The 22,145-nt window shown below is 42.5% G+C and overlaps 1 protein-coding gene across 2 annotated transcripts in view; it reads left to right on the top strand.

The window, feature by feature from the left end:
- Positions 1-12,863, top strand: part of ANKRD12 (ankyrin repeat domain 12) — a 174,443-nt gene extending 161,580 nt beyond the window's left edge. For both annotated transcript variants that reach the window (XM_040353967.1, XM_040353966.1), the window contains exons 12-14: positions 40-93; positions 2,577-2,672; positions 12,017-12,863. In XM_040353967.1, the coding sequence (XP_040209901.1) occupies positions 40-93; positions 2,577-2,672; positions 12,017-12,202 (336 nt within the window). In that variant the 3' untranslated portion in view covers positions 12,203-12,863. The remainder of the gene's footprint in view (positions 1-39; positions 94-2,576; positions 2,673-12,016) is intronic.
- Positions 12,864-22,145: the final 9,282 nt, after the last annotated feature.

The raw sequence follows: 22,145 nt of genomic DNA, 5'->3' as shown, positions 1-22,145 counted from the left end.
CCCACAAATTACTTTCCATTAATCTTTTTTCCAAAATAGATAACGACAGGACAATTTGGCGTACGAGATGTGGATGAAAAAAGAAAAGTAAAGGTAACTCAGAAGAAAATTAACCTAGATGTACTGATGCTGTAACTAAGCTTGTCACATTCCCATACTGGGCAATAACCTTGTCACATTACTTGCTGAACTAAAGTATGGTAAAGCTCTCAAGGGCATGTGTACAAAGATACGTGGTTCCATATTCAATATCCCTGTAAAGCTGAAGTCTGGGATTTTTCTAAAAATATCTTTGCAGTGGGTCCCCTCCTGCATTGCAAGGGATAAATGCTTAAAGTGAAGGTTCACCCTCCAAAAAAATTTCTGACATCACACGGAGTCGAGCCATCCTACCGACAGAATTCCAGTGTTTTTTTTTTCTCAGCACATACCTCGTTATCACGATTTTCACCCCCCGGCAATCCCGCGGGACTGGGCGTTCCCAAGCACTGCCTGTGATTGACAGGCTTCCGAACGGCGCATACTGCACGTCACAGGTTGTCGACAGACCCAGAACGTCGGTGCACAGGCGCCGTATAGAGCCGCACCGACGTTCGGGTTTTTTCGGCAACCTGTGACGCGCAGAATGCGCCGTTAGGAAGCCTGTCAATCACAGGCAGTGCTTGGGAACTAAAACGGCTGACATTCTAAAGAGCACTGCCACCCATTGATCCGAACCATTGTTGTAATATAAATTGGTGTTTTCAAACACTCTTACTTTCTATGTATTTTCAATTTAATATAAAATGTTATTTTGTACATATATCTTGTTCCATATGTTCTGATGAACCACAGCTTTCATGACTGTATATACACCCTATGGTCCAAGGCAAGTTTTAAATTTCTGCTATGGGCCTATTTATTCTGCAATATTTTGTCATTATTTAAGGTAACATAAAAATAAAAAAAAGACAAGCAAAGATTTATTTTTCTGATAGTGTTGTGCAAAAAATATTTTATTTGTTATTCAGTCCATAGACAAAAAATCGTAACAAAACTAAAAGAAAACCGCACACGCTTTTTTGTACTTTATTCAGTGTTGGATTAAAAAATGTATAGCTTTACTATAGATAAAAATATATAAATGTATTTAGTTTGCCGTGTTTACCATTACACTAAATATGTAATTCACATTCATAGCACTTTCAAAATTATTTTACATTGCAATAAATTTTATTTATTTATTTATTTTTTATTGAATGGCTATCAAATTAGGGACGAAAACCAAGGGGTTTGTAAAGAACAAGAAAACGTCTGCAAAAAGGCATTTGCAGTAATTACATTGTGCCTGAAATTCATATTGCTATCACAAAATGTTGCTGAAAACCAACATAAAATATATATGCCTTTTTGCAGGCACCTTTTTTTGTTCCTTTACAAATAAAATTTTCAGGCATAGTGTGGAGTAATTACTGCAATGTTCTGCAGAGAACAATATCTACCCCTCATTATAAATCGGGCCAACAAAAATGGATTCTGAATTCTTTTGTGCGTATACACAATTCCAATGTCACTTTGCGGTTTAGCTGCAAAGTATAAAAAATGAGTCATGACGGGGCTTATGCAAGAATGTGAATCATAAAGGGAAGTGTACTTGTTCAGTATTAAATAAAATTATACAACATTATTTTCCTAGGCAAGTATAAATTGCATATGAATATTTCATATTTACCAGTTCCAGCCAGAAGATGGGGCTTGTTTCGATATTTGCCAGACTACCTTTCATGCTTCTCTGAAAAATAGTGAACAGAGCTGAGCATCTCAAATTAAAATATTAAAGGCAAAAAGAAAAAACAAACCTGTCATACTTATCTGCTCTGTGCAGCTGTTTTACACAGAGCAGCCCCCGATCCTCCTCTTCTGAGATCCCCCAGCAGTTCTACTGGCCTCTTCCTCTTGTCGAGTGCCCCCAGTGCAAGCAGCTTGCAACGGGGGCACCCAAGAAGGGGCGCTCCTGAGCTGCTGCTCAGTGTGTCCATTCAGACATGAAGCTGTGGCTCGGCTCTGCCTCTTCTCTCCTCATTGGCTGGCTGGCTGTGATTGACAGCAGTGGGAGCCAATGGCTTATGCTACTGTCTCAGCCAATGAGGAACTGAAGACCATAGAGAGCCGATGCTCTTGTGGACATTGCTGAATCGAGAGGGAGCTCAGGTAAGGATTGTTGGGGGGGTGGGGCTAGGGGGATTTGCTGCACACAGAAGGTTTTTTACTTTCATGCATATGCATATTGGTAAAAGACCTTCAGCCTTTAGAACCACTTTGTAACATACAGCTAAATGGGTCAAAGGTGTGATTCACTCCCCTTCCTTTCCTTTCCTATGAGCAATATTAGCTACATTTAGATCGACACAAAAGTGCTCTCTTTAGAAAACCCGAAACAATCTGGATATGTGTCATGCGTGCACGCTGTTTAAAAGGAAGTGAGATGTAGGGTTTCATTGCTGTTATGCTGTAGCTTCAATACTTTCACAATCTATGATCTGGAACAATTATAAAAATAATAAATTCTGACTTTTTCTTTTCTTCTTTTATTTCAGAGTGAAGATGGCAAGGCATCCGTGAGAGACAGATTTAATGCACGGCAGTTTATGTCTTGGCTACATGATGTTGATGACAAATTTGATAAACTGAAGGTATGTTTTTAGAATTTTTTTGTTTTTTTCCTGTATTTCTTTCATCAGTTCTAAATACTAGTTCAAAGTACACAGACTTACCTTTCATGCACAATTTTCCTTAACATGAAAGTCTACTTTTTAGACCATGTTTCATTGAACACCCATATTTAGGGTGTAGTGGGAAGCATAGTAGCATACAGCAGTGCTTCTCACCTCAATCCTGAAGTACCCCCAACTGGACCATGTTTTGGGGATTTCTAAAATAACTGTTCAAAATACCAAGCCATTGACTCTAATTTAAAGCACCTGTGCAATATAAAGGAAAACCTGAAAATATGGCCTGTTGGGGGGGGGGGGGGGTACTTGAGGATTGAGGTTGAGAAACCCTGGCATGCAGCATCCCTGCCGTGATTCTTCTTTCAGAAGTTTGTCAGAGGGAAAGAATGCTGGCAATCCCTCCTTCCTCTCTATGGTAATTTAAGCCATACTTCCTCCAGCAAAACATTGCAAGAGCCCATGCATTGCTCTGCAGGCATTGCAAAAAAATGGTAAATGCACATTGATCATTTGATTAGTGTTAATGCATTTATTTTTTATTTTAAAAAAAATGTCATGCAAAAGGTGGACTAAGTTTTATATACAGTATATTCTATATTTACTCACCATGTACAGTGCATCATGTAAAAATATATTTTCTCCAACCATGGAAAACATACAAAATTGTAAAACTATGAGATCTTAGGGCCAGATCCACAAAAGGGCTACGACGGCGTATCTGCTGATACGCCGTCGTATCCCTGTTTCTATCTATGCAGCTGATTCACAGAATCAGTTACGCATAGATATTCCTAAGATCTGGCAGGTGTAATAGTTTTACACTGTCGGATCTTAGGATGCAGTACCGCGGCCGCCGCTGGGGGCATTTCTCGTCGAAATTCTGCGTCGGGTATGCAAATTAGCACTTACGGAGATCCACAAAGCTTTTTCCCTTCGTTTTTTTCCGTAAGTGTTAGTTTGCCGTCGCAAAATTAGGGCTGCTTTTACAAAGTGTAAACTTAGTACACCATGTAAAAGTAGACCCTTCTTTCCCGCGTCGCTGTCAAATTTTTTTTTTTCTTTTTTTCTTTTACACCCGTCGCGATTCTCAAAACTTGGCGCAACGTAACTTCGCGCAAAGCACGTCTGGAAAATCACGTCGGGAGCATGCGCAGTACGTCCGGCGCGGGAGCGCGCCTAATTTAAATGGGACTCGCCCCATTAGATTTAAGTTACACCACTGCAAATTTCTAGGTAAGTGCTTTGTGGATCGGGCACTTAGGTAGAAATTTTGCGGCGGTGTAATTTAAATCCGAATATTTAAGTTGCGCCCGCTGTACGTGGATCTGGCCCTAAAAGTATTTATAAAAACACTTCATAGTTTCAGTACTGAGTTCCAAATCGAGCATCAGTAATGTAGTCTTCTTTGCATCTTTTCAAATATTGCGCAGTTCCATTATATATGCATGAAAAATGTTACAATATGTTAAATGTTAAAATGATTGTAATTGATCACCTTGTAAAACAAAGCATTCACTTTAGAATATAAATGAAAAGCAAACCTTTGTGTATAGATACAAAAAAAAAAAACACATTATAAATACCCTTTTTCCCCCTTTTTTTTAAAAAGTGATCACATTCCCTCTGTTCTCATCTGCATAAGAGCTGGGGGAGGAGAAATGGCAGCACACTAAACTTTCCAGTGAAGAGCTGTACAGGGGTGTCAGGACAAGTCTGATCATTAGAGGAGAGCAGGCTGAGTAGCCAGCACAGCTAGAAAACTGACCATGGTGTGTTTTCCTGCTTAGCGTGGTCAGTTTTTAATCAGCAAGCAGAGGGACTGGCAGGAACACCAGGAATTTTGCATAAAGAAAGCAATACAAAGAGAACAGGAGACTTATTCATACAAGAACATGGTACAGCAGGCACATAAATAATTTGTAAACCCAATATTTCATGTTCCTGAGAAGATTGTAATCTACTGAGATATGTCTTGGCCACTTCAATAAAGGGCACTTTCACCCCCTTTCTGCTCAGGCCAATTTTCAGCTTTCAGTGCCGTCACACTTTGAATGGCAATTGAGCGGTTATGCAACACTGTACTCGTATAACAGTTTTAGCATTTTTGCACACAAATAGTTTTTATTTGGTGGTATTATAGAGTCCACAAACTATAGTGTGTGTGTGTATATGTATATATATATATATATATATATATATATATATATATATATATATATATATATATATATATATATATATATAATCTATCATCACTTCTGGGTATAGACTCCCTTGGGAGTCCCGCCCCTTCGTGTGGGAAACACACGGCTCCCAGAACACAGCAGGGACCAGTGAGGATGGCGCAGCGTGACTCACGCATGCGCAGTAGGGAACCGGGGGGGTGAAGCTGCAGCGTTTCACTTCCCGATTCCCTCACCGAGGATGGCGGCGGGGGAAGCCGAGAGCCAAGCGGTGGCTCGCCCTCGGCTGCCGACGTCACGGGCAACCTGGACAGGTAAGTGTCCATTTTTTAAAAGTCAGCAGCTACAGTATTTGTAGCTGCTGGCTTTTAAAAAAAAAAAATTTTTAGGTCAACCCCCGCTTTAAGTTGGCCATACATTCCATCTAAATATACTAGTGCATCAAAAATTACCCTCTTCCCAGATTGACAATGCTGCTCTCTAAAAGTTCATTCCCCAGAAGTAACAATCATGATTGGTTTGTCCTGCGGAATCGGCTCAAAACCGGTACTCCATTATAGCTGGCCATACACCGTTCAATGTTTTTTGTTTTGTTTTTCTTTAGCCAGAAGATTCCTCCATCCACAAAAAAGAAATTCCCTCCCCCCCTCCTGGATATTTGTTGTATTCTGACCACTGCATTCAGAACTGTCAGAATACACTGATCAGCAGGTGCATCTGATGGCTGAGAAATTTTATCAAGCTTGTCCTTGGAAGTCAGTCTAATGCCACGTACACACGACAGCAAAAATTTGAGGGCTGGTTCTCAAATTTTCAGATGAGAAAAAGCTCTTGTCGGAACTTCTGATCATGTCTGTATGCAATTCCGACACACAAAAATCCTACGCATGCTCGGAATCATTGAACTTCATTTTTCTCGGCTCGTCGTAGTGTTGTACGTCACTGCGTCCTTGACGGTCGGAATTTCCGACAACATTTGTGTGACCGTGTGTATGCAACACAAGTTTGAGCCAACGTTCCGTCTGAAAAAAACTATCAATTTCTGTCAATTAGGGACGACCACACACCAATTTTAAATTTGTCGGATCCCTGCTGATCCGGCTAATGTCGATCAGTGTATGGCCAACTTTTAGAAACAAAATTAAAGTGGAACTAAAGTTACCATCTGCACACTAGACCCACCTTAAAAACATGTTCCACGCACATTTGAGCCCAGTAATTGTGTAGAACAGGCTCCATAACCTGCAGAGAAAACTAAGCAGTATATTTGCATATCAACCTCTGCCCCAGAATCAAGGAGATGCTGCAGAAATGATTTCTGCTGCACTGTCCTTTGACACCATTCTCTTGTGATAATTGTCATTATGGGTTAGAACAGCCTTTCTCAACCAGTGTGCCGCGGCACACTGGTGTGCCGTCAGAGGTTTTCAGGTGTGCCGCGGGGGTCAGTGGAGAGAAGGCTGTCAGATGAGCTCTCCTGCCGAACTGTGAGAAGCTCTGTCGGCTTCAAAAATGAAAGTGAAGTGCAGAGGAGTGTGCTGTGCTCTCTGCTTCCCCCTAGAGTGCAGTACCCGGCTAAAGAGAAATCTGAAAAGGTACTGAGCTAGAAGCTACATTATTTTTTTTTAAAATGGCTTTATACATTTGTCTGTGTGTGTGTGCACATGTGACTGTCTCTGTGTGTGTGTGTGTGCACATGTGACTGTCTGTGTGTGTGTGCACATGTGACTGTCTCTGTGTGTGTGTGTGTGTGCACATGTGACTGTCTGTGTGTGTGCACATGTGACTGTCTGTATGTGTGTGTGCGTGTGTGTGTGCACATGTGACTGTCTCTGTGTGTGTGTGTGTGTGTGTGTGTGCACATGTGACTGTCTGTGTGTGTGCACATGTGACTGTCTGTATGTGTGTGTGCGTGTGTGTGTGCACATGTGACTGTCTGTCTGTCTGTATGTGTGTGTGTGTGTGTGTGCGTGCACATGTGACTGTCTGTATGTGTGTGTGCACATGTGACTGTCTGTCTGTCTGTGTGTGTGTGTGTGTGTGTGCGTGCACATGTGACTGTCTGTGTGTGTGTGTGTGTGTGCACATGTGACTGTCTGTATGTGTGTGTGTGTGTGCACATGTGACTGTCTCTCTGTATGTATGTGTGTGTGTGTGTGCGTGCACATGTGACTGTCTGTATGTGTGTGTGTGTGTGTGCACATGTGACTGTCTGTATGTGTGTGTGTGTGCGTGCACATGTGACTGTCTGTATGTATGTGTGTGTGTGTGTGTGCGTGCACATGTGACTGTCTGTCTGTCTGTATGTGTGTGTGTGTGTGTGTGTGTGTGCACATGTGACTGTCTGTCTGTATGTGTGTGTGTGTGCGTGCACATGTGACTGTCTGTCTGTATATGTGTGTGTGTGCACATGTGACTGTGTATGTGTGTGTGTGCACATGTGACTGTCTGTCTGTATGTGTGTGCACATGTGACGGTCTGTCTATATGTATGTGTGTGTGCACATGTGACGGTCAGTCTGTATTGGGGTTGCCACCTCATCCCTTTAAAACCGAACACATAGTAATTACACAGGTTCTGGGGCTAATTTAATGTCGATAGAATCGATAAGGCACCAAGTGAGTTTAATTAGCAGCACCTTAATCAGCCAGAGAACCTGTGTAATTAATATGTTTTTGCTTTTAAAGGGATGAGGTGGCAACCCTAGTCTGTATGTGTGTGTGCACATGTGACTGTCTGTCTATATGTGTGTGTGTGTGTGTGTGTGTGTGTGCACACATGTGACTGTGTCTATATGTGTGTGTGCACATGTGACTGTCTGTCTGTGTGCGTGTGTGTATCAGGTTTGCCAACTTTCAGTAAATTTACAAAGAGTTTGTAAAATCCATACTTTTTGCATTTGTCTATGAATGTCCGTTACAGACATGCAGCCTACATGTCCGCAATGGACATTCAAGGACAGATGAAAAAAGTACGGATTTTACAAACTTCGGAAATTTACTGAAAGTTGGCAACCCTGGTATGTATGTGTATGCATGTGTAAGCCTGTGTCTGTATGTATGTTACTTTTAATCCTGCCCCCCCATTCCTGTACCATGACAATGGATTTTGTAGGGCTTGTTTGATAGCAAGGACTGCTGCTTCTCTGAAAAGCAATCCATGCACAGATCGCTTTTCAGAGGCATTTGACAGGCCGTAAAGAGGCATTATGTTACCTCTTTACTACCTGTTTTAAGCCCGTAAATGCAGCATCACTACACCGCAACCGTGCAATGCACACAGTTGCGGGGTAGTTGCAGTGCACCCCCATTCACCCTCGGTATACCTCCAGTTGCAGCCACAGCATGTGAACACCCCAGCTGCTGCCTCTGCAGCTAAAGGTAGAGAAGTTGGGGGTGGTAAAAACGTCTCAACCATGTGGTTTTACCGCCCCTTTGACATGTTAACTAGCCCTTGGTTCACATCTGTGCAGCTGCATGTAGGGCAGACCATTCATTTCAATGGGCTTCTGTACCCACAAAAATGCAGGGAAACAAGTCCCCAACCTTCTTCTTTTTTTTTTTAATTGCACTGCAGCTAAAGCACCCGACATTTGCCAATGTGTGGGTGTACCATTAAGAATTAATGGTACCTCTAAAGAGCAGAGCATTATTCTGTGTGTCAGGAATGAGCGCGATTTTGCGCGTGTTCTGCGACACACCATAATGTGAACCAAGCCTTGGACTGGGGTGCCTCAAGACTGAAAATACTTGTTAAGGGTGCCCCGACTGGAAAAAGGTTGAGAAACACTGGGTTAGAAAACTGATGCATTGACAGCTAATGAATATACACAGGTGACAGCTATTGTGAGGGGAAAACCAGACTTCTAGGAAATGTACCAGTGGAAGCCATTTAAAGATATAATTGACACCACATTCTTTTGTATTAAGGTATCAAATTAGAAGCAATTCCCCTTACATAGCTCTATTTATCCTTTGCTTCAGTTCTCTTTTGCATCAGTATGATGAATCTATTTCAGTCAAGTTTTACAGCAAGCTGCTATTATTTCATCAGCCCTGATGCAAGATTGTCCTTGGGTGGATGAGAGCTAATGAGTCATTAGGCTTGATTCCCAAAACTTTAACATAAGGATTTATAATCCAGCTGTGCAACTGTGATTTTCAAATCCTATTGAATCAACTGAAAAAAAATAAAATTGTAAACAAATTATACATCACATATATTCTGGTTTACCTTTGAGAATTGAGCCTATCATGTGATATTACTGTATTTATTGGCGTATAACACTCACTTTTTTACCCTGAAAATAGAAGGTAAACTGTGCCTGCGTGTTATACACAGGGGGCTGTGGAAAGTTTTTTTCCTGAAACTTCCATCTTAAAGTTAGGGTGCTTGTTATACGCCGATAAATACGGTACCTGTTTTAGCACAATATAACAGAGCTATATATACAGAAGGTATAGAAAATAATCTAATGTTGCTTTGCAGACAGTTTTTGTTTTATCCAGCTATATTTATAGTGCAACTTCTAACATCCAAGTGAAAGATATAACGCCAACATGTCAGGAAATCAAAACAGAATCACGGATTTTGAAAAAGGATCACCCCTATGTGTCAATATTTTGTTGAACCACCTTACAGTCTGTTGGATATGTCTCTACTAACGTTGTACATCTAGACTTTGCAGTATTTACCCACTCTTCTTTCCAGAACTGCTCAAGTTCCGTTCAATTTGATGGTGACCATTTGAGGTCTTCCAAGTCATTCCACAGATTTTCAATGGGGTTTTAACTCTGAGCTCCGACTGGGTTTTGCAAGGAAATTCACCTTTTTTTGCCTTCAACCAATGTGTGGTCATTTTTGCTGTGTGCTTTGGATCATTGTCATGTTGGAGGTAAACCTTCTTCCCATTGACAAATTTCTGGCAGAGGGCAGCAGATTTTCCTCAATAATTTTACAGTATTTTGTCCATCTATTTTTCCTTCTATCCTGACAAGTGTTCCAGTCCCTGCTGCAGAGAAACACCCCCATAACAGGATATTACCACCTCCATGCTTTACTGTAGGAATGGTGTTATTTGGATGGTGAGCTGTATTGGATTTCCGCCAAACATATCGTTTGGAGTTGAGGCCAAATAATTACATTTTAGTCTCATCTGACCATAACACCTTTTTTTCTGACATGTTGGTGTTATCTTTCACTTGGATGTTATAAGTTGCAATCGTAAATACAGCTGGATAAAACAAAAGCTGTATCTGTCTTCATTTCAGGCTGCAAAGCAACAAAATGTGATTATTTTAAAGGGGGGGGTATTATTTTCTATTTTCATTGTATATTGTTTACTGTATACAATGTAGCACAGCCAAGTGAGCATGCTGTCTTTTGTCAGCCTCTGTGAATACCTTGTACAATTGTACCTGTATGTTTAAGAATGTTATTCCCAATATTTCATATTGCTGATATGTGTCTGTGGTACCCATGTACTTGCGTTAAAAGTACCCTGTTCTCTTTGTATTTCTTCCTTTGTGTAAATGCCAACCCCCCTGCTTTCCCCATTTCAAACTGACCATACTAGGCATGAGAGCACATCAATCCCATTGTAATCGTTTTTCTGCCTGTGCTCCAATGAACACCACCAGACAGATATTCACTGGGAAGACCAGTGTGCTGCTATTTCTGAGTGAGTGAGAAATTTATATAGCGCAACGCCTGCGAACTGAATCGCCTCTGGGCGCTTAGTATCCTTTCCCTGGCTGAACTTTTCCCCTCAGAAAAGATGGGTTTTGAATATTTTTCTGAAAGCCGGGTAATTCACCCCCGAGCGGATGCTGGTTGGTAGAGCGTTCCATAGTCTAGGTCCTTCCACTAGCTTTTCAAGCCCCTTGTGTAGCTGTGATCACTTCTAAAAAAAAATAGGTATTTATTATGGTGTGTGTGTGTGTGTATATATATATATATATATATATATATATATATATATATATATATATATATATATATATATATATATATATATATATATATATACACACACACATACACATGCAAACACAAATATTTTGCCTTGTATCTATTTTAAACTGAATGGGTTGATTTACAAGGTTTTTGTTCACATATACTTTAGGCTTAAGCCTGCATTCACACCTAGTGGTTTTTTAAACACGTGTTTTACGTGCAACACGTATAGAGAAGCCCATGCATTTCAATGGACTGCACTACAAGCCACAAATGCTGAAAAGTAGCTGATGTAATTTTTGCTGCATTGAGCCTTGCATGTTTTTTTGCTGCATTTCGGTGTCATTAATAATGAACGGCACCGTAAATGTGACATGTATTTTTAGTTAGTTTTGAAAACGCATGCAAACACATATGGTGATATAGTAAAAAAAATACGTTATTTCCCTTTTAAGGTTTTGCTGTATCCTGTTGAAGATGAGTTTGAGAACTAGACCCAAGTGTTTCCAGAGTGCTTGAAAGATATGAACTAGCTCTTGGATTCCTTTCACATGAGGTGGACTCTGCTAGTTTAGCAAGGAATCTCTCCGCTGATGCCCACTAAGCTGGCGGATGGCTTATCTGTGTCTGCTCCGCTTTTGCAGAGCAGACACAGCCCACTGTCCTCTGTGGGCGGTGAAATGTAAATGGACCTCCTGTCGTATACATCCGGTGGTCATCCGATCTGATCTGCCAGATGGATGGGGAATGTATCCCCCATCCATCTGTATCGGACCGGACATCCGTGGATGTCAACAGACACATATCCTTTGACACCCGCCGCACTGGATTGTCTGACCGAGTTCGCCTTAAAAACTGACAGGTGTACCCGAGTGGTACGCCAGTGTGAAATGGGCCTTACAGATCTTTACTTGTAGATATGGCAAATAAACGCTTTAAACTCTGTACCTTTTCATTATTTGGATAATTGTATACCCAACACTTTATTATGACACACAGAATTGTGCAAGGGAGGTGGGTAATATGGAAAGTTGGACAGTTTGCAAATTGTTTTGACACATTCTTGTGTGTTTTTTTTTTTTTTTTTTGTACACTGGTTTTGCACTAAATATCACTATTTACTCTGTGTTACAAAGTTAACAATCGCACTTTATTCTTTTTCTGTAGACATGTTTACTGATGAGGCAGCAGCATGAAGCAGCAGCTCTGAATGCAGTTCAGAGATTAGAGTGGCAGCTCAAACTACAAGAACTTGATCCAGCTACATACAAATCCGTCAGTATCTACGAGATCCAAGAATTCTATGTTCCACTTGTGGAGGTCAATGACGACTTTGAACTGACACCTATATGATGCTGTAAAACTCCACAGCTGCCCACTATAGGCTGCATTTTTTAGGGTCACCTTCACTTGATCAAAGTTATGAGAGGCACTGCTTCTTGAATGAAGTTTCTAAAAGGAGAAGGAACTCAAATAAATACAAAGTGCACATAGCCTTCAGGCCTTTCAGGATCAGTCTAGGATGTGCATATAGGAGATATTATTAAAATATTTAACTATGGAAAAGAGTATTCAACTTTTACTAATATAACTTCACTTTTGGTGGGATCAGAGTTCCACTTTAAACTGGCAGCTCAGGAAGCTGCTTAACGTTGAGCAGCTCTAGATCACATAATAGAGAGTTGTCCATCACCTCTGTATGATGCTTTTGGTACCAGACTTTTGCACTAATCCATCGAGTGCCATAGAGAAATCTATCTAAACGTGTAACACAGCACACCTTACACCAAGTTTAACCACTTGCTACCCAGGCCAATTCTGACACTTTGCTCCTACATGTAAAAATCATAATTTTTTTGCTAGAAAATTACTCAGAACCCCCCAAACATATAATTTTTAGCAGAGGCCCTAGGTGCAACTTTTTATTACTCACGGTGTTTGTGCAGTCATTTTTCAAAATTTAAAAACATTTTTTGGGGAAAAACATTCATGCATTAAAAAAAAAAAAGCAGTAAAGTTAGCCCAATTTTTTTGCACAATGTGAAAGATGATGTTACGCCGAATAAATGGATACCTAACATTTCATGCTTTGCGCACACTCGTGGAATGGCATTAAACTTCAGTACTTTAAAAGTCCCTAAAGGCGACGCTTTAAATTCTTTCATTACAGGATACCTGTTTAGAGTTACAGAGGAGGTCTAGCGCTAGAGATATTGCTCTCACTCGTTTGCGGCAATACCTCACATGTGTGGTTCGAACGTTGTTTACATATGTGGGCACGACCTACGTATGCCTTCGCTTCTGTGCGTGAGCATGCGGGGGCGCTTTTAAAAAAAAAAAAAATTGTATTGTTTATTTTACTTTTATTTTTCTATTTTGACTTTTTTTTTTAGCACTTTTATTCATATTACAAGGAATGTAGACATCCCTTGTAATAGGAATTGTGCGTGACAGGTCCTCTTTACAGTGAGATCTGGGGTTAATAAGTCCCCAGATCTCGCCTCTAGGCTAGAAAGCCTGGGGGGGGGGGGCGATCTGGGCTTCTTTCAAATGCAGAGGCCTGGCGTCATAAAATCGTATCCGGCCGTCACACGATCATAGAGATGCCGGAGGACCATCTGGCCCCCCGGATTCTCTATGGTAAACTTCTGGCATGGACCGATTTTTTTTTTTTTTTTTTTTTTTTTCGGCTCGTTAAACGTACGGCCGAGTCGGGAGAACGCATCAGAGGGTGTCGGAGAAGAGGGGGATGTCCCCTCCCCCTGCCTGTAATAACGATCAAGCGGCTGAGCAGCCTCTATGATTGTTCTTACAGTGCAGGGAATCGCCGGCTCTAAAAGAAGATATCTTAATGATGCCTGTAGCTGCAAGCATCATTCAGATATCCCCACTCAGTCGATGACGTCGTATGACATCATTGGGCAGGAAGTGGTTAAAGGGTTTATGTTACATTACATAACAAGAAAGATGATGACTTGTAATGCATCTTAAAAAAAAATTAGAAACGCTCTGAATGGATCAGATCTAAGGAGTCGTGTGAAATTCGAACAGATATAATATTGTCTTATTTTAAATAACTTATTTTCTATATATATTTGTGCATTTGTATATAGTATTGTAATTAATGATCAAAGCCTGTATAAAATAGATATTTTATGTGTAAACCTATGTCTGCCGTTTTAATGGACCAAAGTTGTCTTTTTTTTTTTTTCTACTGTAATGTGTTGTATTTGTCAGTGTTCAGTAAGGCATGATCATGGCCTTGTACAGGTTTATGGATAAAAGGTATTGCATGCGTCACACTTCAACACGTTTACTGCACCAGACTCATCACTATTTAACACTTTAACACAATTCATGTTAGCCTGCTGAAGATAACCTTTATCTTACTCAGATTATTTTTTTGTTTAAATCTTAAAAACCAACAAAAAAAATAATTCTTGTTAGACATCAGACTCAAATGAGCCTATTTTTAAAGGAAAAAAAATGACTTTGAACGAAACAAATTCTAAAATTGTAAATGTTCTATTTTAATATTTACCTAAAATTTGTACATATCTCTGTAAATATATTGTTTAATAAATTTTATTGGTCATGTTCAGAACGCATATGAACTTATTTGTAAGTAAATTTATTTGACAACTGGCATCATTGTTTTTCTTTTTACTTTGGGCTATATATGTGAATGTTTCACTGGGATATGCTGTTTCAGTTATGCGTTGGGATGAGAATATTCATACGAGCATTAGTACAAATACATTTGTATATTGATGAATGGACAAATGTCATTCCAAAATTTCCCTTGCTTTTAACGTTTAACTTTTAAAGTTTAAGAACTTCCGAAATGAAAACCACATACACTGTCCAAAAATTCATTCATTCAAGAAATTTTGCTGCTGCTTCGAATTTTTTTTTTTATATATATTTTTCTCGTGCTTGTGGTAGAAAACGGTACTTGATTTGATCGCACTTACACTCTCCTCTCCTGGGAAGGGATCAGGGGGCATGGCCAAGCATGCTGTGTGTGTCTATGAACGCACACAGCCCAGCTCGGGAACACGCGGCTTGCTATGGGGGCACTCGAAGGAAGAAGCAGTGTACAGGAGGGGAGGTAAGGAAAGTACTATATATCATGTTTTTTGTTTTAATAAAACTTGACTTTTAATATCACTCTAAAGCCTGGTACACGCAATCAAATTTTCCACGGACAAAGTGTAGGACTTTTGTCCGAAGGGTGTTGGCCATGAACTTGTCTTGCATACAAACGGCAAAGAATTTTCGGCCAACAAACACAAAACGATGTGTTTTTTTTTTTTAGCACCACTCTTTGGGCAACTTCTGCTAATGTTGTGTTTATGGTTCGCATTGCTTCTGAGCATGCATGTTTGTACTGTGGAGTTTTGTCCAAAGGACTTCTGTACACACAATCGGATAATCCGACTACACTACTAACATTTTAACGCATGCTATTCAACATTCGTTGGCGGAAAATCTGACAACAATTGTCCGATGGAGCATACAAAACGTTGGATTTTCCGACAACAGCCTGCCATCACACAATTCCCGTCGGAAAGGCCAATCGTGTGTACGGGCCTTTAAGGCTAGCCATACATGGTTAAAGATTCTGAGATTCGAACCGTTTATTGGCAGGGCTTAACGTACCAAGTTGATCAATCGATCAGCTTGGGTACAACCAGCCTGCCGTATTCTCTAGCGATTATCAGTAGCGACTGCTGTAGCCATTAGCGATAATCATCACTCTTCTCCGAGCAGGTCACAAAACGTATGAAGAGTCAGGTAAAGCATACATTATCTGATGACCCTCTGACAATAGTAGGTGAGCACATGAACACGTTCCGTTCAGCCAGGCCCACTATTTTCTAATATCTAGGAGCAGCATTTTGTGAATCTAGAAGTTACATGTAGAGAACTGAGCTTCTATTGCATATTAAATGTAAAAATATCTAAAGGACACTTTGGGTTCTATCCCATAGATGGTTTTCACCCACGTTTTTCCCATATAATCCACTTAGGCAGCCCCAAAGTGATCCGTTTTTTTATTACATTTGTTCATACTTGCAGGGTGGAAAGAAAAAAAAAAAACTGACCGAATTCCTCCATTCACACATTTGAGGTGGATGGGAAATGCTCCCCGATGAGCTATTGTATCAGCAGGAACATCGACTTCTGTACAACCTTCCTGCCCACACATGGACTTAAATTCAGCCAGTCCCTGGTGAGCCCACTGAATTTTGATCCATGTATGGCTGTCTTTAGAATGTGTGAATCTAGGATGAAAACATTTATAAGCAGATCCTTATGTTATCTAATCTGAACTGACTTTTCTTTTTTGTGTTTAGCAGAATAGCAGAGACTACAGGATCAATCTTATCGCACAGGAAGCATGATACCCAATATAGCACCTGGTTCAATGATGTTTTCCTCTAGCATTTCAATCAGTCATGTGTGTAATTGTTTGTGCGTAATTGAAAAGCTAAACTGTAATTATGAGATTTTATGTAATTAGTCTTAAAAGATTAACTGCTTCCCCCTAGCATAGTATGATTGGGCAGCACAACTACGCTAAAATGCAGGTTTAAGTATCTCTTGAAATAAATGCACAAAAGCAGTAGGGGGCAGATGTACTTAAAACAAATAACCTTGCTTATGTTCACAAATCAGTTAGACGTCAATCTGCATTTTTATTTAGTCAATCAGTTCTGATATGCAATGTCAAGTAGTGACATTTTGACTTAATTAAAGGTTACTGCTAGCTTGTACCATATTATTTTGAAACAATACAAAAAAAGTAACACATCTCCTACGTAATAACAGCAAAGTATATAGTAAACATTTGGAAAAGGCAGCTTGAAAGATGCTATTCTTCCTGAGTGACCTGTTGAGGAGGAGGAGAGCATGGGACAGGGAGTTCTCCCCCTAGAGGGCGTGTCAGAAACCACTAGAGCAGGCATATGCAATTAGACCTCCAGCTGTTGTAAAACTACAAGTCCCATCATGCCTCTGGATGTCCTGCTTGTGGCTCAGAATCTTGCAATGCCTCATGGGACTTGTAGTTCTGCAACAGCTGGAGGTCTGCTAATTGCATATCCCTGCACTAGAGTAATTCTCCACACTTCAGTTCCCAAGGCATTAATAATTCCTCCTATCCCCAGAACCAGCATGCACTGATCCAATCTCTTGTTTCCTCTGAATACATTAGCTTTTTAGCAGGGTGATATAGGAACATGACCGGTTCTTCTGAAACCACTCGTGTCCTCACTTGTTGCATGACAATTGGCATTATTGTATTTTCTGTATTCACTTTGCATTACAGGCACTCTTCACAGGAAGCCACCACACATCTATTATTGAAAGGCTTTACTCTCATCACTCCCTAGACCAAACCTGGGCCACAGTCCAACATAAAGAGAAGCCACGAGGTGAGGAACTTGAAGTACACCTGTGCTCTCATGGACCAAAGCCGCCGTCACCTGCCACAGACATCTGTTTTTTACCCAGACTGGCTGCTATGTACTGTGAATATGTCCCAAACTGGAAGGTTATAATCAGTGGCGGCTGGTGCTCAAAATTTTTGGGGGGGGCGCAAATGAGAAAAAAAAAACAATTGCAGCCTCACTGTACCTATCAATTGTCACCACTGTGCCATGCCATCAAATGCAGTCACTGTGCCATCAAAACGCAGCCACCGTGCCATGCCATCAAAACGCAGCCACTGTGCCATCAAGACGCAGCCACCGTGCCATGCCATCAAGACGCAGCCACCGTGCCATGCCATCAAAACGCAGCCACCGTGCCATGCCATCAAAACGCAGCCACCGTGCCATGCCATCAAAACACAGCCACTGTGCCATACCATCAAACGCAGCTACTGTGCCATCAATTGTCACCACTATGCCATCAAACACAGCCCCCAATTGTCGCCACTGTGCCCCCAATTGTCACCACTGTGCCCCCAATTGTCGCCACTGTGCCCAGTACCCCCCCGGCACTTACCTTTATGGCTTCTATGTCCCCCGCCCTCTATGACGCTTCAGCCAATCAGGTTACCTGATTGGCTGAGATGCCTGTCAGTCTTATCCTCGGACGTACGGCCGGTACGCCCCGAGGATGAGCTTCAGGAAGCCGACTACAGCCTCAGGGCCGCTGGCCCTGATAGGCACTTCCACACAGCCAGTCAGCTGCCGCTATTCAGCTGACCGGCGCTCAACTTCCGGCCAGCTGAATAGTGGACGGCAGCGGCGAAAATATACAGATTCATACAGTGTATGAATCTGTATATTTTACTGGCTGTGAGCGAGCCAGAGGGGGCGGCGCTCCTGCGTCCCTATGGACGCACCGCCACTGGTTATAATATGTGCTCTTCCAGATGCAATTAACCACAAGGGTTAACCTAGTACTAGTGTACTGCAACAGCACAAGACTGTTTAACCTGGAGTGTTGCAAGGCTTTAACGCACAATGTAAGGGTTCTTTTGGATACACCAAGGTTACAATAGTTCTTGACTTGAACATTTCTCTCAGTATGAGACACGAACAACCACTGAACTTAAAGTTCTTTTACTTGTAAAGTTAGTTATATATCAGACAGGAGGCTCATATCTTATGCATTAACTTTCTTTATTTAATGCCCATAGCAGACATTTTAAAACTTTTCTATAAACTTTTAATGTAAAAAAAAATTTCAGTCAGTAAGACTACGACTCCCAGCAGTCCTTGTAATCCGTAGCCACGCCCAGGTCGGTGACCTCTATATAACAGACTGCCCGACTAAGATCCTCCTCTTTCTTTCTGCTCATAGCAAAAGATAAGTACTCACGGCAAATTTTCTTATATATTTTATATTATAAGTGTATTTACTTCAGTATATACATATATATATTATATATTTGTACTTAATCGTCTGATTAGTGTTAATAGGTAGTCACTTCTTAGCTGTTAGTGATTTATTTATATATGTTTATAATGGTGCTGTATTACTCATAATAGGTATATATGTAATCATATTAGGTATATAGGTTACCTATTTCATTTTGTACCAAACGTTTTTCCCCTTTTTTATTTCACTGACCTGTACCTTTGCCCAGTTTTTCCCCTGGGCTGCTGTACAGTACCTGTACCGCCGAGCGCCGCACTCGCCGTTTTTTAAAGTATTTTTTCCCTCTTTTTCCCTCAGAGGTGCTGGTGCGTCTGTTTACCTCACAGAGGCACCGCGCCATATTCTCCTTCCCTCCCCGTCTTTCCCGCGCGCCGCGGGGGGGGAGAGATTCGTCTCCCCCTCCTTCTCTCCTCAGACAAGCTTGTATGCTCTCTCAGAGCTGGAGGAGGGAGGGGCGACCAATCAGAGGAGAGTCACAGGACATGTGACTCTCTCTCTGCTCAGGCAGAAGGTGTAGGCTTTCTCCTCACGCTGCAAAGTCAGTCCCTGCACTGACGGCGGAGGAGAGAGCCTGGTATTGTAATTTAACCCCTGCCTGCCTTAGCAAGAATAATTTTCATTTGCCTTACTCCTGGCAGCGTGGATTAACCCCTACCTGCCTTTAAGCAACACTACCCATATTGCCTTACTGTTTGTATAGCCTAATTTTAAGAGCTATCCTTACTATATATAGCTATACAGAGCGGCAGCATGTCTGACCTCCCTGCCCCTACGGATCCTATGGAGGATGACACCAATAGGGACACAGCCCCAGCCCTGAATGCTGCCCAGATTCAGGAGCTAATTAATAAATCCATCCTGGCTGCCCTGACCTCTGCTGCCTCCTCCAGGGTCTATATACCCATGGCCCCACAGTTACCGACGCCGCAAAGCGACGAACCACCGCCCAAAAAAGGCAAAGCCTCTCAGAAGAGGAAGCACACTCTGGCGGTGATTGACTCCCCGGCAGGGGAAGGAAATAATATGCCTCAGGTAAACCCTAACACGGCTTACCAACCCCAGCATCAGACGCACTCAAATGGACCCCTGGACCCCAGGGAGTTACAATTTAAAGGGACTAAGGCCGCAAGAAGGGCCAAACCGGACTCATACATTGACTCTCCACAAGAGGATTCTAATGACTCCTTAGAGGGATCGGATGAGTCAGAGCCGGATTCATATGAGGACGATGCTGGGGAGACGGCGCTCACTACAGCTGCCAACCCTGCCACGCAGATATATTCTAGACTCCCTAGGAGAACCGTTCTTTGATCCAAACGCTATTAGTCACCCGCGTTCTGGAGAATGGACCCCTCTACCAGAGGTGAACCAATACATAGAATTATGGGCTAGAAAATCCCTTGACAGGGTTAGTCGCAACAAACTTAGGGCTGAATGCCCTAGACCCCTTATACCCAATAAAGTGGTGGCTACCCCTGAGATAGACCCCATTTTAACCAAATATCTAATGAAATCTGGCAAATTCCAGAGAAAAGGGGTAGAACGATCATTCCGATCCATTCAAGATCGTGTTCTAGACATGATGGGGCCCCTGACCAAGATCCTCAATCTTTCGGAACAGGCGGCAGCATCCGGTTGACCTACAACAGCTGAGAGGCTGGGCGCAAAGAGCAATATGCCTGGCTGGCACTGCCAATACGGCATGCTCGATTGAAAGACGCCGATCTATACTGATGCGTCTGGACCCCCAGTTAGCCCACCTGGCGGAGTCAGAACCCGGACCGTCTGCGGACGGCATGTTATTTGGATACTCTTTATTGAAAGACATCAATAAATTTGTGGGCCTTTTTACGAGCCTGGACAAGGCTCAAAATTCCTTGAGGAAAGCTGGGACCCCCAAGGTTTTTAACAGGGCCGGCAGAAACAGAGGCCGATCTGCCGGCCGTGCCCCATCCTACAGGCCACAAAATAGATCCCCAGTACAATACCAGTACCCGCAGGCTCAATCCTACGCCGCTCCAGTGGCACAACCTGCCCCCTTCTTTCCACCACGAGGCAGACCATGGCGAGGACGAGGGGGACGAGGTTACCCACGATCCCGACCTCCCACCGGTGAGTATGATGCACACACCACTCAGTCACATTCCTGTGGGGGGACGTCTCAGGTATTTTACCCACGCCTGGTCTGCGATTACGGCAGACGCGTGGATATTACACACTGTAACGGGGTTCACTGTGGACATCGTAACATCTCCTCCACTCAATGTTATACCGCCACCCATCCGCTTCGCAAACCAGAACGTTGCTCTAATAGACAACGAACTGCGAGATTTACTGGCCAAACAGGCTATCATAGAAGTAGACCATTGCTCCCCAGGGTTCATCAGCAATATATTTTTAGTGCACAAGAAAGACGGCGGTTATCGCCCAGTGATCAACCTCAGGGAGTTGAACCAATATGTCGTATACCGACATTTCAAAATGGAAGGTATACACTTCCTCCGAGACCTCCTACACCCAGGGGACTGGCTCGTGAAAGTAGATTTGAAAGATGCCTACCTTACGGTCCCCATACACCCAGAATCACAACACCTCCTACGGTTCCTATGGAGGGGCAAGATGTGGCAATTCACTTGCCTTCCATTCGGACTATCGTCCGCCCCATGGTGTTTCACCAAACTGCTGAAACCGGTGTGGCGGCACTGAGGAGCAGGGGGGTTCGTCTGGTCATCTACTTAGACGACATCCTCATTCTAGCCTTCTCAGAGACCCAGGCCCATCTTCACATGTCATGGACTGTGTCATTGTTACAACAACTGGGTTTCATTGTCAACCAGGACAAATCAATATTGATTCCTGCTCAGCAGATGGAATTTTTGGGTTTTACGGTGGACACCATCCAATCTACCCTCAGCCTCCCCAGCCCCAAACTCGCTCTGATCCGCAAGGAGATCCGGGCTACACTGCGGAAGGGTTGCCTATCCCTCCGCACGCTAGCGCGTCTTGTGGGCCTCTTAGCAGCTTCCATCCAAGCTATTTTCCCGGCCCCATTACACTACAGAGCCCTCCAGAGGCTCAAAATCATGCACCTGAGACAAGGTCTCAGGTACACCGACGAGGTTCCCCTATGTCGGGACACGATCGAGGAGTTGAAATGGTGGCTTCGCCATGCCGTAGAATGGAACGGCAGGACCATCTTCAATCCCTACCCGGATGTGGTCATAGAATCGGACGCCAGCCGCAGGGGCTGGGGCGCCAGATGCGGCAGGGCATCCACCGGAGGGACTTGGTCAGTAGAGGAAACCAAGCTCCATATCAACGCCCTAGAACTCCTGGCAGCTCTATTCGCTCTCAGGAGTTTTATGCCTCGTACCTCTACGTGTTGTATTCTATTCCGCAT

The sequence above is a fragment of the Rana temporaria genome, chromosome 5, assembly GCF_905171775.1.
Source record: "Rana temporaria chromosome 5, aRanTem1.1, whole genome shotgun sequence".
Taxonomy (NCBI): domain Eukaryota; kingdom Metazoa; phylum Chordata; class Amphibia; order Anura; family Ranidae; genus Rana; species Rana temporaria.
This window is presented reverse-complemented; position numbering and strand designations above follow the sequence as displayed.